At 41.9% G+C, this 27,957-nt stretch overlaps 1 protein-coding gene across 2 annotated transcripts in view; it reads left to right on the top strand.

Annotated features, from left to right (window-relative positions):
* The window catches only part of TBC1D5 (TBC1 domain family member 5), a 206,160-nt gene that overhangs the window by 137,953 nt on the left and 40,250 nt on the right, over window positions 1-27,957 (top strand). The window contains exons 14-17 of one of the 2 annotated variants that reach the window (XM_054384865.1): window positions 4,586-4,671; window positions 11,058-11,329; window positions 14,680-14,739; window positions 20,523-20,686. In XM_054384865.1, coding sequence (XP_054240840.1) covers window positions 4,586-4,671; window positions 11,058-11,329; window positions 14,680-14,739; window positions 20,523-20,686 — 582 coding nt within the window. The remainder of the gene's footprint in view (window positions 1-4,585; window positions 4,672-11,057; window positions 11,330-14,679; window positions 14,740-20,522; window positions 20,687-27,957) is intronic. The other variant, XM_054384866.1, reaches the window with a different exon arrangement.

Below are 27,957 nucleotides of genomic sequence, written 5' to 3'. Positions count from 1 at the left end.
CTGCCCTGGTGAGACCTCACCTGGAATACTGCATCCAGTTTTGGACTCCCCAGTTCAGGAAGGACTGGAATCTGCTGGAGAGAGTCCAACAGAGGGCTGTGAAAATGCTGAAGGGACTGGAGCACAGCCCTAGGAGGAGGGACTGAGAGCCCTGGGGCTGTTCAGTCTGGATAAGAGAAGACTGAGAGGGGATTTAATAAATGTTTCTAAATATCTGAGGGCTGGATGTCAAGAGGGAGGGGACAGGCTCTGCTCACTTGCACCCTGTGACAGGACAAGGGACAATGGCTATAAACTCCAGCACAGGAGGTTCCACCTCAACATGAGAAGGAACTTCCTCACTGTGAGGGTCCCAGAGCACTGGAACAGGCTGCCCAGAGAGGTTGTGGAGTCTCCTCCTCTGGAGTCTTTCCAGACCCATCTGGATGCACTCCTATGTGACCTGCACTAGATTCTCTGGTCCTGCTCTGGCAGGGGGGTTGAACTCAATGATCTCTGGAGGTCCTTTCCAACCCCTAACATTCTGTGATCCTGTGACTGCTGCATAAATATGTTTAGAAATACTGTTCCGTGTGATCTTTTCCTTCCCTTTTTTTTTTTCTTTTTAATCTTAGAAGGACTGTGTAATTTTTTTTTGTTTGTTTTACAATTCTTGGGTGGTGACAGTTCTTGCTAAGTTTAAAATATATACTGAGTTACTGGAAACAAGTTGCAAATCTCACTAGCATCTGCTAACATGAATTTTTCAAAGGTCTGTCATATGACTTAGAAGTGCCTCTTATTTTAACCTTCTCTTACTCTTCCACCTTGTTGAAATGGTCACCAAGGCATGTAAATAAAAAAAAGTTATTTAATTTATGGGAGAAAAGTTCCAGTGTTTGATTACTCACATAGTCGTTGCAGAACCATCAGTTATCCTCATCACGTCAGTTTGGATTTGATTATCATAGAAATGCATTGAATTACCCAACTAGAGCAATAGTAACTAAAGCTGATTCATTGTTATTGCTGTCAGTTGATGAGAACTGACTTACATACCATATGAATGGGGTAGAGTTATGCAAATATTGTTTTTATAACAGGAGAAGAAAAATGTAGAGCGGCCATTACAATGTGGCTGGTAGGTTAGATGAGGATATGGGGGTTTTAATGCCTGTCTAATAGCTTTTAGTTGTTTCAGGTTTTAATTAACATCACAAACAGGATGTATTTTTTTAAATGTTTGATGTGTTCCAAGGAAAGAAAATGAGACATTTCATACATGATTAAGTCTGACTGCAGGAAATTATCTGGAAATTCCCAGCCTTAATTTTGACCCCAGAAATCATAGAATGCTTTGGGTTGGAAGAGACCTTTAAAGGTTGTCTAGACCAACCCCCTTGCAGTAAGCAGGGACATCCCGACTAGATCAGGTTGCTCAGAGCCCCATCAAGCCTGACCTTGAATATCTCCAGGGATGGGGCCTCCACTACCTCCTTGGGCAACCTGTGCCAGTGTTCCACCACACTCATAGCAAAGAATTTTTTGCTAATGTCTGATCTAAATCTACCCTGCTCTAATTTAAATCCATTGCCCCTTGTCCTATCACTGCAGGCCTTTGTAAATAGTCCCTCCCCAGCTTTCTTGCAGGCCTCCTTCAGGTACTGGAAGGCTGCTATATGGTCTCCCCAGAGTCTTCTCTTCTCCCAGCTGAACAACTCCAATTGTCTCAGCCTGTCCTTTTAGGAGAGGTGTTTCAGACCTCTCATAATTTTAGTGGTGCTCATCTGGACCTACTCCATCAGGTCCATGTCCTTGTCATATCGAGGCTCCCAGAGCTGACGCAATACTCCAAGTGAGGTCTCCCAGAGCAGGGTAGAGAGGCAGAATCACCTCTCTTGATCTGCTGGCCACGCTTCTTTTGATGCAGCCCAGGATGCACCTGGCCTTGTGGGCTGCAAGTGTGGATTGTTGGCTCATGTTCACCTTTTGGTCTGCCAGCACCCAAGTCCTTTCCCACAGTGCTGCACTCTATCGTATCACATCATCCCCCTAGCCTGTATTGATAACACAGATTGTCCCAACCCAGGTGCAGGGCCTTGCACTTGGCCTTGATGATCCTCATGAGGTTTACCTGGGCTCACTTCTCCAGCTTGTTCAGGTCCCTCTGGATTATATCCCATCCCTATGGCATATTGACAGCACCACTCAGCTTGGTGTCGTCTGCAAACTTGCTGAGAGTGCTTTCAATCTCACTGTCTGTGTCATTGATGAAGATATTAAACAGCACTGGTCCCAGTACAGATCCCTGAGGGACACCACTTGTCACCCATCTCCATCTGGACATCGTGCCATTGACCACAACCCTTTGGATGCAACCATCCAGCCAGTTCCTTATCCATGAGACAGTCTACCCATCAAATCTGTATCTCTCCAGTTTGGAGAGAAGAATGTTGTTCGAGACTGTGTCAAAGCCTTGCAGAAGTCCAGATAGAAGACATTCATTGCCCTTCCCCTGTCCACTAATCTTCAGATGTAGAACAGCTTTTCATGTCTACCACCTCTTTAAATCTGCTTCTCTCCTTTTTGCACATACAATATTTGGGTCCTTAAAATGAACTCCTACAACTTCCTCCAAAGAGAAAGTTTCCAAGGAAGGAGAATTATCTGCACTTACGTGAGAGGCTAAGACTGTAGCTACTCCAGTCTATGGTAACATCTGGAGGGCAAAAATACAGCATGACACTGAAACAGCTGAAGACTGACTCCATTGAAAATATCATATGCTCCTTTATCTGTGACTTACTCTTTTGGAAAGGTCATTGTGTAGTTCATTAGAACTATATTTACTACTAACAGGATTTAAGAAGGCAGATCAGAATATAAGGAAATTATTTACTTCAATCCATTGCTCTTCTAATTTATAGATTTTATTTTTTAAAGACACCTCTTTACCTTCAAATTGCTCTAAAGAATGCCCTTAACGATGCATTTGTTTCATCCAGTCACTTTGTGCATGTACCATGATCTACACTTAACCAATGCTCAGTGAATCATTAAATCCAAAAAGGACGACTTCAGGACACTGAAGGCAGTGTGCTTCAGCGAAATAGCTTCACTGTGGCAGAAGTGGAGACCAACAAGTGGCTTCTGGTTTCAGTATGAATGATCTACATTTTATTGTAAAGGGACAGGTCTTTATTCGTGGCCTCTGTTTGAGCAGGATGAAATCCGGAGAGATAAAAAAGGCTCCAAGTGCCATCTAGTGGCAGTGTTCAAGCTGTGGCTACGTTGAGTTCTTCCCGGAGGCGCTGCTAGTGATGCATTCGGTTCACAGGATCACAGGGTGTTAGGGGTTGGAAAGGACCTCCGGAGATCATTGAGTCCAACCCCTCTGCCACAGCAGGACCAGAGAATCTAGTGCAGGTCACCCTGGAATGCATCCAGATGGGGCTTGAAAGTCTCCAGAGAAGGAGACTCCACAACCTCTCTGGGCAGCCTGTGCCAGTGCTCTGGGAGCCTCACAGTGAAGAATTTCCTCCTCAAGTTGAAGTGGAACCTCTTGTGCTGTAGTTTCTATCCATTGCCCCTTGTCCTGTCACAGGGTGCAAGTGAGCAGAGCCTGTCCCCTCCCTCTTGACACCCAGCCCTCAGATATTTAGAAACATTTATTAAATCCCCTCTTAGTCTTCTCCAGACTGAACAGCCCCAGGGCTCTTAGCCTCTCCTTCTAGGGCAGTGCTCCAGTCCCTTCAGCATCTTCATAGCTCTCCATTGGACTCTGTCCAGCAGATCCCTGTCCCTCCTGAACTGGGGAGCTCAAAACTGGATGCAATATTCCAGGTGAGTTCTCACCAGGGCATAGTAGAGGGGGAGCAGAACCTCCCTGGATCTGCTGGACATTTCTTACGCACCCCAGGATACCATTGTCCCTCTTGGCCACCAGGGCACATTGCTGTCCCATGCAGAACTTGTTATCCATCAGCACTCCCAGGTCCTTCTCCACAGGACTGCTCTCCAGCAGATCACCTCCCAACTTGTGCTGGTGCAGTTTATTCTTCCTTCCCATCTGGAGGACTCTGCACTTACCCTTGTTGAACTTCATTAGGTTCCTCTCTGGCCAGCTCTCAGTCTGTCCAAGTCTCACCACACAGCTTTCAGATGTCTCAGCCAAGCCTCCCTGCTTGGTTTAAAACATTTGCTGTGGCTTCTCCTTACTGTTACCATTTTCTTTAGTTTGGAGGTGGTAATATTCTGTACCTGGGCTAAAGCAAGAGATCAGAGCAGTATCTGAACTTGTCCGAGTATTGCTGATTCTGTTAGCGATGTTACTGCTGCAGCTGACAGCCTCATTGCTGTGTGGAAGAGCACTGGTTCCTGTGAGCACAAGGTGGACTGACTGCTTAACACTTGGTATTATTTTAAGACTTCACTTTTATATAACTGGCATTATTGCCTTGAGAAGACAAGATCCTGGGAAAATAATTTATTCTTTAAATTTGCATCTTGCTAAACTTCATTAATGTGCATATATTTTGTCTCTGCTTTAGATAGCTGAGAAAATTCCTATACAGTATTCATTTTTAATTGTTTTTCTTTTTTTTAGAGAAATCCAAGACCAGTGACTCACCAATTCCAACAAAATTTAGATTATTACAAAGCACGTGGAGCAGACTTGATGAACAAAACTCGGTAAGCTATTTCTGTGTTTGCTGAACTAAAACCTCACATAAACAAAATGTTTCAGTAGTCACTTCTAGCCCAAAGAGGAATTGCATAGAAGCTCATTTGATGCTATTTATTTTGAGTGTTTACCTTGCCTGTTATTCCGTGAAAGATGAAACTTTTCCAGATAGCATTCCGGTTACCTTCCTGGCATTATTTTAAGGCTAAGGACATTTAGAATCATAGAATGGCCCAGGCCAGAAGGGACCACCAAAGCTCATCCAGTCCGACCTCTCTGCACTCAGCAGGGACATTCCCTTGCCCAGGGCCTCCTCCAGCCTCACCTCAAATATCTCCAGGGAAGGAGCCTCCACCACCTCCCTGGGCAAACTGTGCCAGTGCCACCAGCCTCATAGTAAAGAACTTCTTCCTGACATCCAATCTAAATCTGCTCTTCTCTAGTTTGAAGCCATTGCCTCTTGTCCTGTCCCTGCAGGCCTTTGCAAACAGTCTCTTTCCAGCCTTCCTGCAGGCCCTCTTTAGGCACTGTCAGGCTGCTATTAGGTCTCCCTGGAGACTCCTCTTCTGCAGGCTGAACACCCCCAGCTCCTTCAGTCTGTCCTTGTAGCAGAGGTGCTCCAATCCCCTGGCCATTTTCATGGCCCTCCTCTGGCCCCTCTCCATCAGCTCCATGTCCTTCCTATACTGAGGTCTCCAGACCTGTACACAGTACTCCAGGTGAGGTCTCACCAGAGCAGAGCAAAGTGGCAGAATCACCTCTCTGGCTCTGCTGGCAATGCTGCTTTGGATGCAGCCCAGGCTGGGATTTGCCTTCTGTGCTGCAAGCTCACACTGCCTGCTCCTGGCCAGCTTCTCATCCATCAGCACCCCCAAGTCCTTTTCCTCAGGACTGCTTTCTCTCACCTCATCCCCCAGTCTGTGTGGATAGTGAGGATTGTTCCAGCCCAGATGCAGAACCCTGCACTTGCTCTTGTTGAACCTCATGAGGTTCACCTGGGTCACCTCTCCAGCCTGTCTAGGTCCCTCTGGATGCTATCCTGTCCCTCTGGCGTGTTGACAACACCACAGTTTGGTGTCTTCTGCAGACTTGCTGATGGTGTAATCAATCCCACTGTCTATAAAAATACTGAAGAGCACAGGTCCCAGCACAGACCCCTGAGGGACACCACTTGTCGCTGCTCTCCATCTGAACCTCAAGCCATCGAGCACCACCCTCTGCATGCAGTGACATGTGTACTAAAAGCAGGATGTAAAAATTGCTAATGTTCTGTAGCTGATACTGAATCTAATCACAGTCTGCAGTATCTATGTACCAGAAACTGTGGAAGTTAGGTTGAATTCATATAAATTCAGACTGAAGTAATTTTGAACGAACCTCTTCGCCGCATTCCTCCCTTGTTTTAGAAACTCTTTCTATCAAAGCTGCTTAAATTCCTTGCCAAGGCCATGCCATATGGTAGTCACAAGGCACCCATGCTGCAACTGGGTGGCCACAACGTGAGTGCTGATTGCTGGTGGGTGGTGACTGGCTGGTGGCTGCAGGGCACAGCAGCACAAGTCCAATGTCTCACCTGATTTTGTCCTGTCACAGGTAGTTTCTTGAATTCCACGTGGCTGTAGCCATGTAACTGTGCCTACTGAGTCACAGGACCTTGCTGGCTTTTAGACTTCTGCACCCCTCCAAAGTTCTGTTTAAATCAGTGAGATTAAAACCTGGCTAAAATTAAAATGGAGTGACTGCAAATGCATCTTTTTTCTTTTTTTTTTATTTTTTTTAAAACAGGCTTTAAAGAGAAAAGGGTGTCAGAAATGACAACATTCTATTGCAGTTGCTTAATAGTTTTGTTTGTTCTTCTTTAAAATGGTCTCAAAAGTTGCCTAAACTTGAGAAATGAGTGATTTGAAAATTCCAAATGAAAGACTCCAAGGATTTTGGAAAAAAAAAAAAACCAAAACCCAAACCAAATAAATAATAAAGTCCAGGCAAGAATGACACCTGTTGGAAACCTAAATTCTAAGACAACAAACATGCATTAAATCTATGTAGGAATATAAAGTCGTTGCATAGATAGATAGATAGATAGATAGATAGATAGATAGATATAGATAGATAGATAGATAGATAGATAGATAGATAGATAGATAGATAGATAGATAGATAGATAGATAGATAGATATACAGGCTACACACCAAATGAGAGAAGGAATTGTTTAGAAAACTTCAGATAGAGGAATACCTGGAATAAATTTGTCTCAACACAGGAAGATTTAGAGTAGGTCAGATGTGGTAAATCAGTTTAAGATTTGACTGAAGAGAGAACTGGAAGATGCAACATTAGGAAATGTTTCTGCAGTGAATACAGAGAGATGGGTTAGATCAACTGCCAGGTCTTTTTCATCTTTTCATTCCACAGACTCAAAGTGATATATTTAAAATGTCTTGGCAAATCTCTAATATATGTTGCTTATTTTGTCACATATACAACTTTTTAATCCATCATACTCATATTTGTCTCTCGTAATGGCCTCTCACTGAAGAGAGAAACGTCTTTGAATAAGACTTCCTTAAAACAAAACATTTCCAGCTTAGCAGAAAACTGCAGAGATTGAATCATCTTCCTACTGCTAGTTTAAAAATACACCATTCAGAGTCAAGGTCAATGATGCCTATTGTGGTGAAACAATATTGTTTGCTGCTTAGATGGCATTCATGTCTCTTTGATACTCATATTTTTAAACTGATGCCTTACTTTTAAATGCATCCTCTGATAACTACAACATAATCAATCAGCATTTTTCTTGTTATTGTGCATATCTGGTACATGTAGCTGACTAAACTGTAAACATTGATCCGTATTTAATGGTTATAATCATCCTTTGCATTAATATATCAGACATTTAAATGGTAAGAAACAGATACATTGTTCTTATCCTCCTGAAATTCAGCTCAGTTTTAACTCACCTCCTCCAGAGATCTAGCACCTCACTGTTGTTTGTTTTATGAAGCTGTGATTCAGAGAAATTGCACAATAAATTTTGCTTCAGAATAGTTTTATTGACCACTTGTTGACAAGAAATTCAGGTAGCACCATCATTTATTTTTCACGTATGCCTATGTGTATGTGTTCTGAGGTGATTGTTAGCAGTTCATAGCAGAGCCAAGTCACGCAGAGGTATTTAGAAGCTGCAGTAATTATAATTCCTTGTTCTCAAATAATTATAAAGCATTACTGCACATTCTTTTTGAAAGCATTTTTTAAATCATGGTTTGGACATAATGGCTTAGAGAACATTTTTTGTTGTTTGTTGTTCCTGTAAAGTGAAGTTTCTCAAAAAGTCTTTTTCCAACCATATGAAAAATGCAAATAAACTAACTTCTCCTAGTTTCAAATCAGCAAATTAAACAGTGTAGAAAGAAAACTGATCCTTTTTATTAAGCAAGATATAGCTGATAACAAAAGAAACAAGAAACAAGCTGATGGACACAAATACACGAGCTTCTCTAGGTAAGCTTTGTCTTCTACATCTTTGAATCATCATGATTCCAATGATGCAGTTAGCTCAAAGCATCCAATGGCTTTGTTGCTGGGGTAGCCTGTCAGGAAAAAAATATTTACTTTTTATTTTGTCATACAAGGTGAAAGTTTTTTTACTGATTGTCAAGGCTCTAGACCTAGAGAAAATTCAAGCCCAGGACTCAACGTGCAAGCCATTACCTTTTCTAAGGTGATGTTTCATATGAGTGAGTGGTGATTAGTTTCAGTAGACTGAGGGGAAAATGCCAGATTTACTAAGGTCTGGAATCTGAATCTCAACCAAGTTATTACTTGCATGAGCCCTGAAATCAGTGATGCAATTAGATTCATTGCAAACTCTTAATAACTGATTGACATCTGCTAAGCTAGCGTTTGACATTACTTCTTCCACCTTCAAAGCTACAAGCTTCTTTTTCTTTCTGGAGTGGAGAAGACATTAAACAAAAGCCCCTGTGCTGACTCTTCTGGTGCCACATGTATGTGGTGGAATAGAAAAAAAATCCTAAGCAGAGACTGAGGGGCTTTGCTCCTGGAGTACTGAGCATGGAGCTGGTGAATATGTTTAATATTTTATCAATGACTTAGAGAGATTGAATGCACCATCAGCAGGTTTGCAGACAACACCAAGTTGAGTGGTGTTAATACACCAGAAGGACAGGATAGCATCCAGAGGGACCTGGACAGGCTGGAGAGGTGACCCAGGTGAACCTCATGAGGTTCAACAAGAGCAAGTGCAGGGTTCTGCATCTGGGCTGGAACAATCCTCACTGTCAATACAGACTGGGGGATGAGGCATTAGAAAGCAGTCCTGAGGAAAAGGACTTGGGGGTGCTGCAGGATGAGAAGCTGGCCAGGAGCAGGCAGTGTGAGCTTGCAGCACAGAAGGCAAATCACAGCCTGGGCTGCATCATAAGATGTGTTGCCAGCAGAGCCAGAGAGGTGATTCTGCCACTTTGCTCTGCTCTGGGGAGACCTCACCTGGAGTACTGTGTACAGGTCTGGAGCCCTCAGTATAGGAAGGACATGGACCTGATGGAGAGGGTCTGGAGGAGGGCCATGAAAAAGGGGTGGGGGGAGGGCTGGAGCACCTCTGCTACATGGACAGGCTGAGGGAGCTGGGGATGTTCAGCCTGGAGAAGAGGAGGCTCCAGGGAACATCCTAAGAGCAGCCTGCCAGTACCTGAAGGGGGCTACAGGAAGAATGGGGAGCGATTGTGGTGACAGGACAATGGTCAATGACTTCAAGCTAGAGAAGAGCAGATTTGGATTGGATATCAGGAAATTCTTTACTGTGAGGGTGGTGGACCAGGTTGCCCAAGGAGGTGGTTGAGGCTCCTTCCCTGGAGATATTCAAGGTGAGGCTGGACGATGCCCTGGGCATCCTGGTCTAGTTGGGGATGTCCCTGCTGACTGCAGATGGGGTTGGACTGGATGAGCTTTGGAGGTCCCATCCAGCCTGGACCATTCTATGATTGTATGATATGGCAGAAAGGCCCCATACACTTTGGGGCTCTATCTCATGAGTGTGCAAGCTTCAGATGCTTTTTTATGCTCTCATTTTAACCATATCTATCCTGAATAAAGAGTTCTGCTGGTTTTGTTTTCTGGATCTGTTCTATGTGTGTGTATGCATTTATCTTGTGTGCTCAAAAAAAACACATATCTAGACACAAGGAAATTATATGAAATGCAAAATCAAAATTACTTTTCCAGGTGTCTGTGCAAGTAACAAGTCACTCGTATTAATTAATTTGTAATTTGGTTTAGGTTAAACTTCCCCAAAACATTGCAAAAGTGTTTCCCCCTGACCCCCCCTCAGTACAGTGATTGCATTGGTTTTAATTACATGTATTTCTTCAAAATAGTTAAATACAACTATTTCTGTTGCTGAAGTACAGCTCAGTAAAATGAAACCTCAGCAGTGGAAAGGCCTCTGCAATTGTGATGTATTTCTATGACTAATATTTCAAGCTTTAAGCATATAAACCAGGAAAATATTGCATGAACAAATAGGACTGGCTTTGCTGATCCTTGGTTTATATGAACACTTCTACTGGGAATGTGAAGCTCCTTTGCCTCTTTATTTTAGACAGATTAAATGACAGTTTCCTCATTCTTAATGTTGCATGTAGCTGGAGTGAATTAAATGTCCATCCAGTTGCATGTAACTGAAGTGAATTAATAATGATAAGGATCATGATATGTGTTATATCCTGAAGTCATTCTTCAGCCAGCATTGCTTTAGAAATCAGGCTTCCTGTTAAACAGTGCTTGGCTTTAAACGACTGGGCTGGGCAGAAGGTTAAGTGAGAGCAAGAGACATCTAGCTCTCCCAACCTAAAAATACAGTCAAGTGCTAGTTTTGCATGTTGAAAGGCATGTTTGAGTTACTGTAAACGTTTAAGAGAATTTAATCTAGTGGAATTAAATATTAAAGCAGTCATTAAAAAAGAAGTGCAGTAAACTCAGTGTTACAAAATTCTTTGATGCCTTGGAGCTTTTATTGGCTTTTGTCACTCTTTCATTTGCTTTGTTTGAAAAGACAAGTTAAAAACACCTGGTTTGTATTCTGTTAGTCTGCATTTTTTGGGAAGGGTTTGGAAAAGCTCACACCATATGCAGGCCCTGTAAATCCTGTGCATATTCCATTGCAACTGCAGGAAAGTGCTCTCTTTGTAATGTTCAAATGTTAGATATTCCACCCCCCCACCCCCCCATTTTTGGAGAACAATACATTCATTGCTGTGTCTGTCCAAACTGCTTCCAGACTGAGCTAGCCTGGTTATTGTCGGTGTGGAATGGGGATTTCAGCTCTCACACTGTTACAAGGTGATATTCCTTCTCTTCTTTTTTCAGTGCCAGTGCTAAGACTGCCCCACTGAACATTAACAAAGTCTCCAACAGCTTACTGAATTTTGGCCGAAAGCTCATTGCTCCAGCTATGGCTTCAGGTGGGGCTGTGGGTGCTCCTGCCGGCGGGAGCAGCTTACTTCCCCCTGCAATGCCCATCAGAAGCACAGTGGAAGCCCCCCAGCAGCACCACCACCACCAGCACCATCACCACCAGCACCAGGCACAACAGCAGAGAATGATGAAGTCTGAAAGCATGCCAGTTCAGCTGGGCAAAGGTAAAGGTGAAAAGTGTGGCAGTGCCATGGCAGAGGGAAGGAAGCTCTGTCATATCTCTTAAGGACTGAAGAAAGAGCTTGTATTGATGGGTACCTATTTGAAAGAAACAGAAGAAGCAGGGGTTTGTTGAGAGGGACATGTGTGCTAAGTATAACAGCACGTTTGCAATGTAGTACAGAATTTGATGTTACCTGAAGAACGTAAAAATGCAACAAGAGGCTTTGAACCTTTAAAAATCATATTTACCAGAAATTACATCAGGCATACCAACAAACCACACAATTACCATAAATATTAGCCAATTAATTTTTTCAGTCTTTTAAATGTGACATATTTTTGAATGCAAGGTGAATTTCACATAGGGTTTTTTTTTTCGGTTATTGGCCCAAATCACAAAATGTTTGGGGCTGGAAGGGACCTCGAGATATCGTCCAGCCCAATCCCCCTGCCAAAGCAGGCAGAATCACCTAGACCAGGTCACACAGGAACTCATCCAGGCAGGTCTTGAGTATCTCCAGAAATACCCCATACATAACAATACTAGCTGAATGCAAGAGAAGGAAGTTAGATCACAGAATCACAGAACAGTAGAGGTTGGAAGGGACCTCCAGAAATCATTGAGTCCAACCCCCCTGCCAGAGCAGGATCACCCAGGGTGGTCCACACAGGAATGCATCCAGGCAGGTTCTGAATGTGTCCAGAGAAGGAGACTCCACAACTTCTCTGGACAGCCTGTTCCAGTGCTCTGTCACCCTCACTGTGAAGAAATTTCTCTTCATATTGAGGTGAAATCTTCTATGTTCCAGCTTGTACCTATTGTTCCTTGGCTTATTAGTGCGTACCACCAAAAAGAGTTTGGCCCCCTCCACTTGACACCCACCCCTCAGATATTTACAGAGTACTTTGTGTGGAGTTTATTTGAAAAGTTATTTGAACAATAACATGGATTTGCCTTTTAATAATTTTCAATGGCTGTATGCACTTTCTCTGTTTAGCAAATGCTGCATCTCTTCCTTGAGCCAAAGGTTAGAGTGGATGATCTCTAAGGTCCCTTCCAATGCAAACTATTCTATGATTCTATGATTTTGTATTTCTTGAGGACAGTTCATCCAAACAAGAAAATGACAAACTCACCAGGGCTGAGTACACTTCCCTTCTTTTCAATTCTGTGCAGATAGAATCACCACCTCAAAAAAGTGCTGTACCTTATCTCCCTGAGGGAGGGCATTCTCCACAGCTCTGAGAAATTGCAGGTACTTTTATTCCAGGCATTAAGATTTAGGGTTTAGAATATATCTATACCCTGAGAAGCTCTCATTCCATTCCTGTTCGTGCTGAACTTTTTATATGCCTTTTTACCTTGTGGGTTGTTTTCAGGCTTTGGATTCCACTCTAGCCTTTGAGAATCTAAAAGCTGTTTGGCATGGGCTTTAATTATAAGGTTCTCAAGTTACTGACTAGCTGGCATGAATTCAGAATTTAAATGGATAGGAGTTTTGCACTTCCAGGTGATGGCACACTCACAGATGCTCAGTTGGATAGTACAACAGACTGAAGTGCTGTAAGTCTTACAGGCATCCAGTTATAAAAGTCATCTGTTTTTCTCATATTGTATTAGTTCTTTCAAGTTTTGAATGCTCAAGTAGTGCTGATAATTTAAATTACTATGTAGAGGGTTATAAGTTTGATGAAATGAAATTAATTGCCTGATCTACTGTTTTTATTAAGCGTGAAGGAGTTCTTGCTGAGAAAAGAACTTGCAGGACTGGAAAAATAATCCTGTCACAGCTTTAACTCAGTCTGTATAGACTGAGTTAACCACTCACAAACTAGCAGCAGTGACAGGTACCCATTCATGCTGCCACCTCAAGGGGTAGCTTGTGCTGTACTCTCGATGAGGGATGATTGGTAATTGATAGCAATTATTTCTCACTCCAAAGTTGTGGCACTTGCTGAGTTTCTTAAGGAAAAGCACATAATTTAGATAATGGAAGTAATAATAACAACAGCCTAAGTGCAAGCCTGTAATTCCAGAGCCATCTTCAGCATTACAAATCACAGTTTAACGAACTATCCAGAGACATAATTGGAAATTCAGTTCCTCCTAATAATATATCAATCTCATTCAGCCTGTGCTCAGCACAAAAGAAGGTTCAGTACCATTACTGGTTACTTATGCAAGGTAGCCTGCTAATAGGACAAGGATTTGAATATTCTGTTGAACCTACACGATGAAGGCACTCATTGGAATGAAGGTTGGATTCAAATCTTGACTTCATTGGGTTGTCAGTTGAGTTTGTTGGCTTGAAAGGCAAAAATGTTGATAATGAAAAAATACCAAATTGTTACCCTTTGTGTTCCTCTGAATTCTTGAGTGTTCAGGAGCTCTTTGATTACCAAGCAGCAGTATGTTGGCAGGAAAAAAAAGGTATTTCTTTTTCACTTCTTCCACGATAGTGCCAGATACAGTTTTCCTTCTAGGTCCTTCCACACTGAAACCCAAAAGTCTTTTTTATTTGAATGCCTTTATCACAAGGACACATTAGAGGAATGGTTTGAAGAGGAAGCTCTGCCAAAACTGTTATCATTATTTTAAAAGAGTTTCCAGACTACTGTTTGTTTTTACGAGTTGATACTTCTGTGGTATTTGTTGTAACACAAACAGAATTTCCAGTCACCAAATATACCCTAAAGGAATTATCTTCGTACTTAGAATAATTTATGAACTACATCTAGAAAATTAGGATGCTTTTTTCAGAAGAAGAAAAAAAGTTGTCCTTACTGATAGCAGAACTGAATACAAATTAATCAAACACTGATTAACAAATGCTTTTCTTTTTTTCCTATCGAAAAAATATATAAATAGAAGTATTCTTAGGCAATTAATAAAATTGTTATTGACAGTAAGACTATCACAGGCTCACAGGATGTTAGGGGTTGGAAGGGACCTCTGCATTGAGTCCAACCCCTCTGCCAGAGCAGGACCATAGAATCTAGCACAGGTCACACAGGAATGGATCCATATGGGTCTTGAAAGTCTCCAATATGATGCTTCTAAACTTGCAGAATAGCATTGTCAGTGTAGAATACCAGAAGCAAAATGGGTTTGATTGTTTTGGGTTTAATTTTGATAAATTAGGCTCTTAAAACACCACTTGTGTCTGAATGCAGCATATAGTGCACTGATTATTAAAACTGCCTGTTTCTTTTTACATGCTCTTACACTGCTTTCTCACAACGTTGCTTGAGTTCAAAGCAAGGTCTTCCAGCTAACAACCCCAAAGTCGCAGGCTCTTCAGTGAATCGCATTTGTTGGGGAAGCTTTTCTAACGCTGTGTTTGTTTCCCAGGCGAGGCAGGCACGGGCAGCGATGCTGGGCAGCAGCAGCAGCATCCCCCTGCCCTCCCAGGTACGGCTGCTGCGGGGGCAGCGCACTTGCTGCTCCTGCGACACTGCCCTCCTGCTGCATTGGCCACCCTGCAGGTTTCCGTCACCATTCAGTGCCATTGTCCATCCGCCGTGTGGCGCTGTTGGGTAGAGAGAGGGAAGCGGCTTCGCTTCCCCGCTCCCCGACCGTGCTGCCTGCGGCCCGTCTGTTACATTCGCTGTACGCCAGCATCCTTCTTTGTCACGGATGTATGTCTGCCTTGTGCTTCGTGGTCCATTTCGCACTTTGTCGTATGGGGCAATTCGACTGCCAATGTCTCTTTCAGTCGCTTACTTCCCCGTTGTCATATGCGAAGCAGGTATTTTGAGCTAAATATCTGCTTTAATGCACTTGATTAAAGAGGAGCTTCCCTGCCTTGGCCTGAAATAGTAAGCATGTGGGTTTGTAGGATAAGGTGGTTTGGATACATTTTTAAAGAGCTGGAAGCCTTTGTTCCAGTTTCAGTGTAGAAGAAAAAGGGAAACTAATTAATCTGAGAAGTTTTGTAAAAATCCTATCATTCTTTTTGCAAATTTTAATACTCTACCTCCTGACTGTGGCAAATACAGAGTAATAGATGAGCATATCTGAATGGTTTTGAATTATATATTGTGCCTTCTGTTCTTCTTGGTATCTTTGTCCTTGCTCTCCTTTTAAGTACAAAAACTATTCTTTCCCTCTATAGGGGCCAAAGAGAATGAGCCATCAGTTTTGTATGCCTTTTGTGTGCCTTCCTCAGATTTTTCAGTAGAGACCTCCAAAATTCATTATCTTCCCTATAGCTTCAACTCTAAATTAGTAAGACCTGAAGCTTGCTTTTCTTTCATTGTAAGTCTTCTCCACTCCTCTCATCATCTTTAATTTCCTATTATAGATCACATTACATTTAAATTTCCTTTTCTTCAAGACACTGTGTGCCTCCACCCTCTGCCCTGCCATCAATCCCAACAGTTTGATCCCTTTTCCCACTAACACATCCCTGTATTTTCCAAATGGTTTTCACTCAGCCCGTTTGTAACCCTGAAGTCAGCCCCAATGTCGTTAGCAACAGGCAAGTAATGAGGCAGTTAGAAACCAGCATATGGAGATAATGCTGCTCCTTTTTGCTTCAGAATTGGGTGCATTTTTAGTGCATGCTGTGAACTATTTATGTATTTTAGTGTGCATGTATATATTTTTTGATACATCCTATGCAGTAATACTGTGTTCTGACTCCTGCTTACAGTAGGGATCCTTAACTATTTGTCCTGTGTGTCTCGTAAGCATTTATTTGATTTCCATACTTGGGGTTTCTTCAGCCTGTTTCATATAGGCTTCAGGACCTTCTCTTATATCATTAGATGGTCAGAGATTAAATCTCTCTAACCTTCCTTTAAGGAGGCATAGTGTGTTTATCTGAAGTTGTTAGAGCAAGCAAAGCAAAGTGTCAGTTTTGAGTTCACTGATATTCTCAAACTGCTAATGAAGCTGCTATGGAAGAAAGAGATTAGTTTATCAGTTTATACATTTTGATTCTATATGGAAGGTCAGAGTTCTGATATTTTATGGTGGGTTTTTTGGTCTTTTTTTCCCGAGAAATGATCCAAAATTAGAAACTCTCCCAAATTATCTTCTTGTTAAGATGAATGTACCATGCTGCCTATTAAAAAGGATGCAGAATCAGTAAGACGCACAACAGAGAGGACACAAATGGAATTTTGTGTAATTCTCCCTGGATCCTGACATCTCTGCATTGGTGCTACAGTAATATTTCCAAAGTTACATGAGGGTTTTTAATGCCTCAGCAATTGATGCTGACATAATACATCTGAAAGACTTCCAAAGCTTCATGGTGACTTCAATTGCACTTATAGCAGCTCCATTAAACTTCTACACTGGGAAAATTGGTGGCTCTTCTATTGCCTTAGGAAAACACCTATGATTGGCATGCCTTGGCTTTCAGCTTTCTTATTTACAGTTGTAAAACTGATGGCTCCTCTGGACACCGGAAAAGCCTATTGCAATCCAAGAACTCTGCTTTATGATTTGCAACATACTGTAATAAGTGATATCCTCTCTGTCTTGCTCAATTCTTGATCACATCCCCAGCTGGTCTGTGTCACAGTGCTGTTCACAGGGTTTGCTTGTTGATGCAGAAGGATCAGGTGCATGCTAAGCTTTCTTATTACCTGGGTATAAAGCATACAGAAATAGTATTCTGATCACTTCTACGCACTTTACTACTTCTCAATCTTACTTTCAGTAAATAGCATATTGCTTTTATTTTTCACCTTCATTATATTTTATAGTCCACAAGAACCAGATTAGTTAATGTTCTTGGTGTGAGCAAATTCCCTTTTAGGACAGTCTTACTGTTTTGTCTACAAGATCTCAGCTATAAGAATTTCTTCTCTTGTTTAGTTACACAATTAGCTTCATATGCCATTCCTCTAAATTGTGATCCATCTTTTGAAGTGTGTCTGTTTGGTAGCCATAAGGATATTTCTCTGTCTTCTCATTTTCTTATATTTTTGGACTTTTTTTGTCTTGGAGCTGAATGACAAGAATATAGGAAGGAAAACAAAAATCCTTTCCAAAACAATTTCTTTTCCATCATTTTTCCAAGCTTTGTTATTTCATTTACATGAGTTCCTCAAGTATATTTGAAGTGTCCTTCTCTCAATACTACCTATAAAGTATTACCACATAATCTGCTTATTTGCAGGTGAAGTAGACTAAGAGCCAGCCATGCAGAGGAGGAGTATGTGACAAATACAGGCTGCTTACTGTTTAACTTTTCTTGTTCTTGTGTTTTTTTTAATCTTGACCCTATCTGGAAGATATCTTCTTATTACTAAGATGGGAAAGAGAGGGCATTTAGTCTGGTTTATAAATAATAAAATATCTTTTCATTGTACTCTGCCCACCAAATAGATTCTTTTACACTGCATTTATACTGGCTGCTCTGCTCTGGCTTAGCTGTGTGAATATTTTTATAAATGCTTTATTTGCTAAAATATGTAATTTCATATGTTCCAAAACTATTTTTAATTTTTACCTCCTGTAGAACCACATTTCCATTGTAAATTTGCCACTATGATATACATTGAAAGTGTCCTTCTTACATAAAGGCAACTCTAAGGATAATGGTGTTGCCAAGTGACATGATTTTATCCTAAAATTAGATACCTTCTAAAAACTTTATTATGACAGAATTATTCCTGCTGTTTGCCATGCAGCAATTTCTCCTTTTCCACCTCTGAAATTATTTACAACATTGGAGATTTCATGTTCACCTGATTAATGCATATCCCATTTCTTTAAACAAGATGGAGGCAAAAGTTAAGGGAGATCTACCGCTTTCATCTCCTGCCCTTTAAGGAAGCTGTTCAGGCTAAGCGGTAGGTAATAAGTGATTAGAGGAGAGCTGGGAAGAAGCAGAAAAGTACAGCTGAATGAAGATGGTGTGAAGGAAAATATGTAAAGGAACAAGTTGGAATAAGGAAGCTGCAGAAGAGAGAATTCTGAAGAAGACGAAGAGGCAGACAGAGGAAGGTCCACAGGACTAGGGGAAGAAGGACAAAATCATGAGAGGGTTGTGGGAGAGATGAACAAAATAAGACAGCAGATAATGAAGGAGAAGCTGGGAAGCAATTTATATGCTGATCTTCTTCCAGAAAACATTAAGAACATAAATTAACCCAGATGCTTTCTTGGATCTTGTCTTTTTGTCAGTTCACTGGGAACTTGAGTTGAGCTTTCTCTTCACCCAGCAGGTGGCCAAGCATGGCACCTTTGACTTCCACACCACTTTGCAGACCATTCTAGATCTTAAATGACTGAATTAAGTTGTTTCTGTACAAGTAGGTTTTGCTTCCTTTCATATTGGATCTCAACAGATCTAGTCTCCTTTTGTATCTAAATCTGTATTTCTTTCTGTGCTTTCTGCAGCCTTTTCTGCCTTATTTTCTTTCAATTTTTTTTGTCTTTTAGTTTTCTTTTGTTTCTCTAGAAACCTGCATCATGGGGGAAGACCACAATGCATGATGAAGATTCCAGAAAAGGAGTCCGTTTTGTATTTTCAGAATTAGTAGTGCATCCAAAAAGACAAAACTTTGAATCCATTGTAAGATCCATGCAATAGTATGTGGCATATCTGTCAGTAAAATTGGTGCATAGTGTAGGAGCAGCTCAAAGCAAAGAAGGGTGAAACACTGGCATCTGCAAGGCAGGTGGCTTCATGTTTGATCACAGCCTTGCAAAGGAGATGAAGCTGCACCTGTGACATCTGAGTGATTTAGGTTCAGAGGATCATTCTTTGTGCTATAGATGGTAGCAATAAAATGCACATCAGAAACAAAGGAATGGGGAAAAAAAGAACATTCTAGAATTTCATTGGGTCACTCTGGATTGACTTCCTCATACATGTAATAGAAAGGTTTTTAAAACTAGCATCTCTCTGACCTAAGGCAACATTTCCTTAATGAAGTTAATGCAAACTGACATATTAATTGGGTTTTTTTTTTGCTTCTAGAGCTAATGGAAATAAATTTTAAGTTAACTATTTCAGAACACTTTGTGAGCCTCAAATGGAAAAAATAGTCCTTACCAAAGACTGCCTGACTGCATACAATGTCATGGTGCAACAGTTCCAGGCATCTACCCAGATGTCTTCACTATGGCAGTGGACAACACTAGATTCTTTTGAAAAGCCACATGAAATGACAAAAAGATCATTTCAGTAGACTACACCAAAATGTGTTAGATGGGGATGGCCTTAAAATTTGAAAGCATGAGAATTTACATTCTTTCCCAAACTTAACTTACTTTCTCCTGTTGTAAGTCTAGACATCATCATCTAGATGTTCAGTGTCCAACACAGTCTTGGAATTTGACATTCTTGTTCTTACCTATCTTTACCAAGCTTTACTGTTTGGTTTGGTTTGCTTGTTTTTTCTGAGAGAAAAAGGATTTACTTCACAGTGTTGATGCCATCAGATTATCTAGTTCATTATGAGATGGTGCTTTTGCTTATTATGTCACACAGGGAAGAGAAGGTCCTCAGATGTGGATGTAATACGATATATATACTGAGATTGCACTCATGTGTATAGATATATATATATACACACACACACATGCAGTTTAGCATATAGGTAGGTAGGTAGATAGGTAGGTAGATAGATAGATAGATAGATAGATAGATAGATAGATAGATAGATAGATAGATAGATATCAATCAATCACAGTGTCAGAGTATATCAGAGGTTGGAAGGGACCTCAAGAGATCATCAGGTCCAACCCCCCTGCCAGAGCAGCATCACTTAGGGTAGTCTGCACAGGAATGCATCCAGGTGGGGTTTGAAAGTCTCCAGAGAAGGAGACTCCACAATCCCCCTGGGCAGCCTGTTCCAGGGCTCCGTCACCCTCACTGTAAAGAAGTTTCTCCTCATGTTGAGGTGAAATCTTCCCTGTTCAAGTCTGAACCCATTGTTCCTTGTCTTATCACTGTGAACCACCCAAAAGAGCCTGGCCCCCTCCACTTGACACCCACCACACCAGATTGTGTTTGTGTATATGTCTATACATACACTAACATTGTGTATTTTTCTCTCATAGAAAAATGAAGTTCTGTGTATGTCAGAACAGTCCTTCACCATGCATGCTGACAACATTTCATCCTGTGACTGTGAATCTCAGTGAATGCTAATTAAGGCAAGGAAGAGTTTACAGGGAAAAGAAACTATGTTGACTAATTCTTCTGTTACTTTATACTTGCTTCACAGGGCAGAGTTCAAAAAACATCAGTTCATCACCAAGCATTGAGAGCTTGTCTGGAGGACGTGAATTTACAGGATCTCCACCTTTGTCTGCATCAAAAAAGGACTCCTTTTTCAGCACCATCTCACGCTCTCGTTCCCAAAGCAAAACCATGAGCAGGAAAGAGTCGGTGAGTTCTTTAAAGTTATTTTTGTGTCACACTGCATTACTTGTTAGAGCCAATCATTGCTTCCATTCATTAAGCACTTGCACTTGGAAATGTTTCCCTAAGCACACACTAATGGCAAAAAGCAGAAATAAGCAATTTCAACCGTTTCTGTTGAGTGGCATCTCTTATTATTGCTTCCATCCTATAATCCTACCTGAAGTGAAACTGTGAAAGGGCCTGTTGCCTCTGAGAAAGAGAAGTCCTCTGAGTTTATTTGCTGTGTTAGACTGTTGGTGTAGCCCTGAAGCTTAGTAAACAGTTTGGTGGGAAGCATGAACGCTCAGCAGATCCAAGCATGTCCATCTGTTGTCCCTGAAATTCCTTAATACCTCAGAGGTTTCCCAGTGTCTGTAGCATCTGTAGTCTGCAGTCACAGTTCTATTTCTTGCACAGTTCTGACCTTCCATTTGGCTGCAAGAAACTGTTATTTAAACAGATTGTTCTCATCCAAGAAAACCAGCTCTTATCATGGGTGTGTTCCAAAGAAATTCTCATTCCATCAGAGATATTCTAGGAGCACTAGACTGATAAACCTTATATGCTTTGGAGCAGGAGGATTCTTGTTTGGTTTACACACACGTTTCCTGTTGTCTTTCTGCTGATTAGAAACCATAGCAGATGGGGAAAGTTGTAATTTTTGTAAGGTAAAGGCATCCTGGTTTCCTTCAATCCCGTTTTCACAAGTATATGTTCATGTAACTCCTCACTGATTCCACTAAATAGGAATTGCAATACCATTATCAATCCAAGAGAGAGCCACGAGGATGCTTAGGGGACTTGAGCATCTCCCCTATGAAGAGAGACTGAGAGCCCTGGGGCTGTTTAGTCTGGAGAGGAGAAGGCTGAGAGGGGATCTGATCAATGTCTATCAATAGCTGAGGGGTGGGTGTCAAGGGGAGGGGGCCAGGCTCTTTTGGGTGGTTCACAGTGATAAGCCAAGGAACAATGGGTTCAAACTTGAACAGGGAAGATTTCACCTCAACAGGAGGAGAAACTTCTTTACAGTGAGGGTGACAGAGCCCTGGAACAGGCTGCCCAGGGGGGTTGTGGAGTCTCCTCTGGAGACTTTCAAACCCTACCTGGATGCATTCCTGTGTAGACTACCCTAAGTGATGCTGCTCTGGCAGGGGGTTGGACCTGATGATCTCTTGAGGTCCCTTCCAACCTCTGATATACTCTGATACTGTGATTATTTCTATATTACAACATTCTTCAGGTGTTTGGAGCTAAATATTGTGCAGAAATTTAATCTGAACATCTCCCCAGTTTTCTCTTGAAGCATCATAATGTTTATTGAGTTACATCCTATTTTCAGCTTTATATTAAAATGTTCCAATGAAACGCACAACTTTGCACAACTTGGCTCAGTTTTCATTCACTCAAAGAGAAGCTTTAATTCTTGTTCCAAATGCTTTGGTGCTGTGTAAAGAGAAGCTATGTTCTGTGGCTAGTCAAAAAGAAGCTATAGTTTTGGTTTGTGTCAAGACAGATTAAATTGAATTTAAAGCTAAAACAACCACCTAATATCTCTGTGCTTGTCCTCATGAGTTGAAGAAAAACAAGTGCACCAATACTCAGATTTTCTTTTTATGTAGTCTAATATTAAAGATCTAAATCCAGCTTTTATTTGCAACTTCTGTCCAGACCAGAGATTGGATTTTTTGCACTATGTTGCATAGAATAATTCCTCTTTAGTTCTGTAACAGGAGACATAGAAGAATTTGGCATTAATGATTAATGATTAATGTGTTTTTTTAATTGTCCAAATTTGTGATAGGTTATTAAAATTTTGTTCAAGGATTTTGGACAAAACTATTCATTGGAACAGATTTATAGTCCTAATGGTAGTTTTCAGTAGGTTGGTAATCATGGCAGACTAAGCAGAGCATAAGCTGTGAAAGTAATTCTTTGAACTGTGTTATATAATTTATACATCTAGCATTTTGTGATTGAGCAGCTAGAAAATCTATTTCCTCATGTTCAGTTTTTGGTTGACCTTTAATAGAGGAAAAAGGAATTTGTAGCAGCTCCAAGAGGAAAACGTTTGTTTAAATCTCTTCTCTGCTGCTCAAGACAGTGTTTGGGTTTTGTTTTCCTGTATATTTCATGATACTTTGTCTTCCATGTAGAGAAGAGGACCCCAAAAAGTTCCTCCTGAGGTCCCAAATTAGTCACTTCAGAATTTTCCAGTCTTACAGTTGCTTCATTTAAGTCTGTTTTCTGGAGGGAAAAGAAGGCTTAAAAATAGAATTGGGTTCACATCCCTGTTTTAATTATAAAACTGAACTGGTTTTCAATTTTTCTCTGATAATTATACAGATTATTTTGTTAAGTATTGGGGAAATTACCTTAGTTGGAACACAGCCATGCATCAATGGCTTTCTAAAAAGATGTTTTTAAAATCAGTTATTCTTGCTGAGATGAAAGAGAATCCATTTCCCCTTCATCTCTGTACTTCTAATTAATGCCCTTCCCCAGTAAAACAGAAATGGAATGCATGCATAAAAATACATCCTTCAAGCTGGAGTTTAAAAAACTGATTTCACAGACCAGAGGACATTAGTGTAACATTGTCATAGCATGAACAGGGATGTCATAACCACAGGTTGCACTTGGAGTGCTGAGTCCAGTGCTGCTGGGCTCCCCAGCACAAGAGATGCATGGTCATACTGGAGGGGGTCCAGCAATGGGCCACAAAGGCAATGAAGGGACTGTGGCACCTCACATGTGAGGAAAAGCTGAGAGAGTTGGTACTGTTCAGCCTGTTCAGGGGGATCTTGCCAGTGGGTGTAAATACCTGAAGGGAGAGTGCAAAGAGGACAGAGCTAGGATCTTTTCAGGGATGCCCACTGACAGCACTAGAGCCAGTGGGAACAGTGGAGGCTTTGAACAACAGGAAACATTTATTCACTGTGGGAGTAACTGAGCACCAGCACAGTTTGCCCAAGGAGGTTATGACAATTCCATCCTTGGAGATACTCAGAAGCCACCTGGACATGACCCTGGGCAGCCTACTCTAGGTGGCTCTGCTTGATCATGGGATTGGATAGGATGAGCTTCAGAGGTTACTTCCAACCTATATCATTCTAGGCTTTTGTGACAGCATAAACTGGAATGAGACTTCTGTGTGTTCTTTCTTTCCTAATGCCAGTCATAGAATCATAGATTCACAGAATGGGTTGGGTTGGAAGGAACCTCCAATGGTCCAACCTCCCTGCAGTGAGCAGGGGCATCCTCCATCAGCTCAGGTCACCCAGAGCCCTGTGAAACCTGATCTTAACTGTTTCCAAGGATGGGGCAACAAGTTGGACTTTCTCTAGGAGAATTGTGACCAAAAATGCTATTTACCTTGATTAACTTTCTCCAGGAACAGGGTGTTTCCATTTCTCATATAATGGACTTCTTGAAGTAATAACGTTTGCTTAAGATTTAGTCTTCTAGATCTCTCAAATGCAAAGACCAATGGAATGACTGTTTTCACTGCTGTTGTCAGAAACAGGTGTCCTCTGTTTTATTTAGTTAAGGAAGTGAATCTACAGCCTCGGGGTTGAATGCACAATATTAGACCCTCTTTTGGCAATCCATGGCAGCCTGATGTTTATCACGTTACTATTTAGTGATACTTAGCTGTATATAAACATGAGGCCTGCCAGATGTGCTTGAAAGTCTGTTTTGTGTGCAGCAGTGAGGTGTTTCCATATCTCTTCATATACTTTCCAGCTTTCTGGGAGGAATAACTTATGTTGCAGTTTCTGGAGCTGTCTTCCCATGAACAAGAACAGGAACTTTCAGTGTATCATGAACTCCAGTACCCATTGTTGGGTCACTCTTGCTGGAATAAAGTCCAAGAAAATTTCCACTCAAGCCTGCCTCTTGCCCTGTCTAATTCTGCAGTGGGGAAATTGGGTGCATTTGTGGTCCATTTATTCCTCATTATGCTTAATTTACATCCCAGCAACTGTTAAAGGCAGTCTACCCCTCCTTTTGGTAAATAGCAAAGCTGTTTTGACCATTGACTCTGACAAATATTGTTGGCTACTCTCAGTTTCTCATGGAATATTCTGTACGTTGTTTTCCACCATAGAGATGTGCCAGAGGTGGAACTTTAAGTTGACACAAAGTATATTAAAAAAAAATCCTTAAAAAAAAAATAAAGCAAACACAGGAGAGAGATAGGTTTGACTGAAAAGAAAGTTTTGATTCAGAGAAACTCTGTATCTTAATAAGTAAATTTCTACATAAAAGGTTTCAAGTTAAGAAAAAATCTTAATTATCCATTTGGAAAGTATGTTAGCTTAACAATTCCCCAGAAGGAAACATTTTCCTGTTTCCCTCCTTAATGAAAATGGAGAGACCCCACCTGGAGTACTGCATCCAGTTCTGGAGCCCCTGTCATAGGAAAGATATGGAGGTGCTGGAACGTGTCCAGGGAAGGACCAAGAGGATGAGCAGAGGGCTGGAGCTCCTCTCCTATGGAGACAGACAGAGTTGGGGTTGTTCAGTCTGGAGAAGGGAAGGCTCCAAGGAGACCTTCTTGTGGCCTTCCAGTATCAGAAGAGTGATTGCCCATTGGAAAGGGCTGCCCAGGGAGGTGGTGGGGGTCAGCATCCCTGGAGGTGTTTAAGAAAAGACTGGATGAAGCACTTAGTGCCATGGTCTGGTTGATTAGTTAAGGTTGGGTGATTGGTTAGACTTGATGATCTTGGAGGTCTCTTCCAACCTGGTTGATTCTGTGATTCTGTGATTTCTAAGGAAAACCCAGAGCAGTTTATTTTCTTTACTAAAATAATTTACAAATGTGGTCAATCAGAATCCTTATTTCTTAGCAAAAAAAAAAAAAAAAAAAGCCCTGAGCAAAGGTGTTGTGCATCATGCCAGGTTTGATTGCACAGACTTTTTAATTAAATCAGGTGTGACAGCATATGCTATTGTCCCCACAAGCAGGTAACAACAACTGTTACTGTCAGTGATTTACATATATACATTCTGACTGATTTGGAGTTAGTTATGAGTACCCCTGCAGGTTAGGAAATCAATGGATGTCATTATTTTCAACTAACTAGGCATCTGCTCTGCTGATACAGGAACCTGATCTTAAGCATAGAAACTGGACAGTTTTGCTCAAGTAGGAGTGGTATACAAAAGTCAAAAGAGATCATGAAATAAGTATTGGAGAAGCACACACAAAAATCGTGCTTGCAGAAATTCCTTTGGAGAAGAGCAGGCCTGTTGTGCACAGTGCACATCTTGGGGACTTTTTTTATTCCCACATATGTTTCCCCTGACTATTATTTTTTAAATCTCTCTATAAAAGACTTTAAGCAAAATACTTTTCAGTTCAGTTCAGTGTAGTCTGCCTGGACTTCAGCAAAGCCTTTGACACTGTCTGCCACAAGAAGCTCCTGGCAAAGCTGGCAGCTCATGGCTTGGACAGATTCGCTCTGAAATGGGTCAAGAACTGGCTGGAGGGCTGAGCCCAGAGAGTGGTGGTGAATGGTGCCACATCCAGCTGGCAGCCTGTCACTAGTGGTGTTCCCCAGGGATCAGTACTGGGCCCCATCCTGTTCAATATCTTTATTGATGATCTGGACAAGAGCATTGAGTCCATCATCAGTAAGTTTGCAGATGACACCAAGTTAGGAGCAGGAGCTGATCTGTTGGGGAGGGTAGGAGGGCTCTGCAGAGGGACCTTGCCAGGCTGGATGGTGGGCAGAGGCCAATGGGATGAGATTGAACAAGGCTAAGTGCAGAGTTCTGCACTTTGGCCACAACAACCACAAGCAGCACTACAGGCTGGGGACAGAGTGGCTGGAGAGCAGCCAGGCAGAAAGGGACCTGGGGGTGCTGGTTGACAGCAGCTGAACATGAGCCAGCAGTGTGCCCAGGTGGCCAAGAAGGCCAATGGCATCCTGGCCTGCATCAGGAATAGTGTGGCCAGCAGGAGCAGGGAAGTCATTCTGCCCTGTGCTCAGCACTGGTTAGACCACACCTTGAGTCCTGTGTCCAGTTCTGGGCCCCTCAATTCAAGAGAGATGTTGAGGTACTGGAACATGTCCAGAGAAGGGTGACAAAGCTGATGAGGGGTCTGGAGCACAGCCCTGTGAGGAGAGGCTGAGGGAGCTGGGGGTGTTTAGCCTGGAGAAGAGGAGGCTCAGGGGAGACCTCATTGCTGTCTACAACTACCTGAAGGGAGGTTGTAGCCAGGAGGGGGTTGGTCTCTTCTCCCAGGCAACCAGCAGCAGAACAAGAGGACACAGCCTCAAGTTGTGCCAGGGGAGGTACAGGCTGGATGTTAGGAGGAAGTTCTTCACAGAGAGAGAGATTTGCCATTGGAAAGGGCTGCCCAGGGACGTGGTGGAGTCACCATCCCTGGAGATGTTCAAGAGAAGCCTGGATGAGGCACTTAGTGACATGGTCTGGTTGATTGGATAGGGCTGGGTGATAAGTTGGACTGGATGATCTTGGAGGTCTCTTCCAACCTGGTTGATTCTGTGATTCTATGATTCTATATTTGCCAATGCCAGACTTTTTTTTTTTTTTTAATGTAAATGCTGTGATGCAGTGGCCTTTTTTTAGTTAAGTATCAAAAAAATGAGCCCAGAATAAGTTAGCATCTTTGTGCAAGAGCCAATTCCTTGATCAGGATGTTGGATTTGTTAGGCCTTAAGACATGATGGTTGTTCTCAGTGCCATTCAGTGTAATGAGCTTCAATGCTTTAATGTTTAGCTGCAGTTGATACTAGGAGATATTTGACTTCCTCGTGCTGATGTGACAGGCCAATTCAGAAACCTGCAAAATGCAATTTCTGTAGTATTTCAGTGCTTGTCAGATTTTAGGGAGAGATGAAAAGAATATTAAATCTGAGACGCTGCCAGGTCGTGTGAACAGAGTTCGTAGAAAAACCTCTGATATTTTGGAAGTGTGATTCTTTCCTCTATTGCCTTCCTTAGGCTCCCGTAACATGCCAGGCTTCTTTAGTTTGACGAAGAGAAGACTAAGGGGTGACATTCAATTCTCCATATTCCCTGCTTTTGGCTTAAGAAGAGGGAAAATTCTCACACTTCCTAAGAATTTGGAAGACCTCCCTTATGAAGAGAGGCTGAGGGAGCTGAGGGCTCTTTAGCTTGGAGAGGAGGAGACTGAGAGGTGACCTCATTCATGTTGATAAAGATGTGCAGGGTGAGTGCCAAGAGGCTGGAGCCAGGCTCTGCTGGGTGATGTCCAATGACAG

Source organism: Indicator indicator, chromosome 11 (assembly GCF_027791375.1).
Source record: "Indicator indicator isolate 239-I01 chromosome 11, UM_Iind_1.1, whole genome shotgun sequence".
In the NCBI taxonomy this organism is placed as follows: domain Eukaryota; kingdom Metazoa; phylum Chordata; class Aves; order Piciformes; family Indicatoridae; genus Indicator; species Indicator indicator.
The sequence above is the reverse complement of the archived record's forward strand: the minus strand, read 5'-3'. Positions and strand labels throughout refer to the sequence as shown.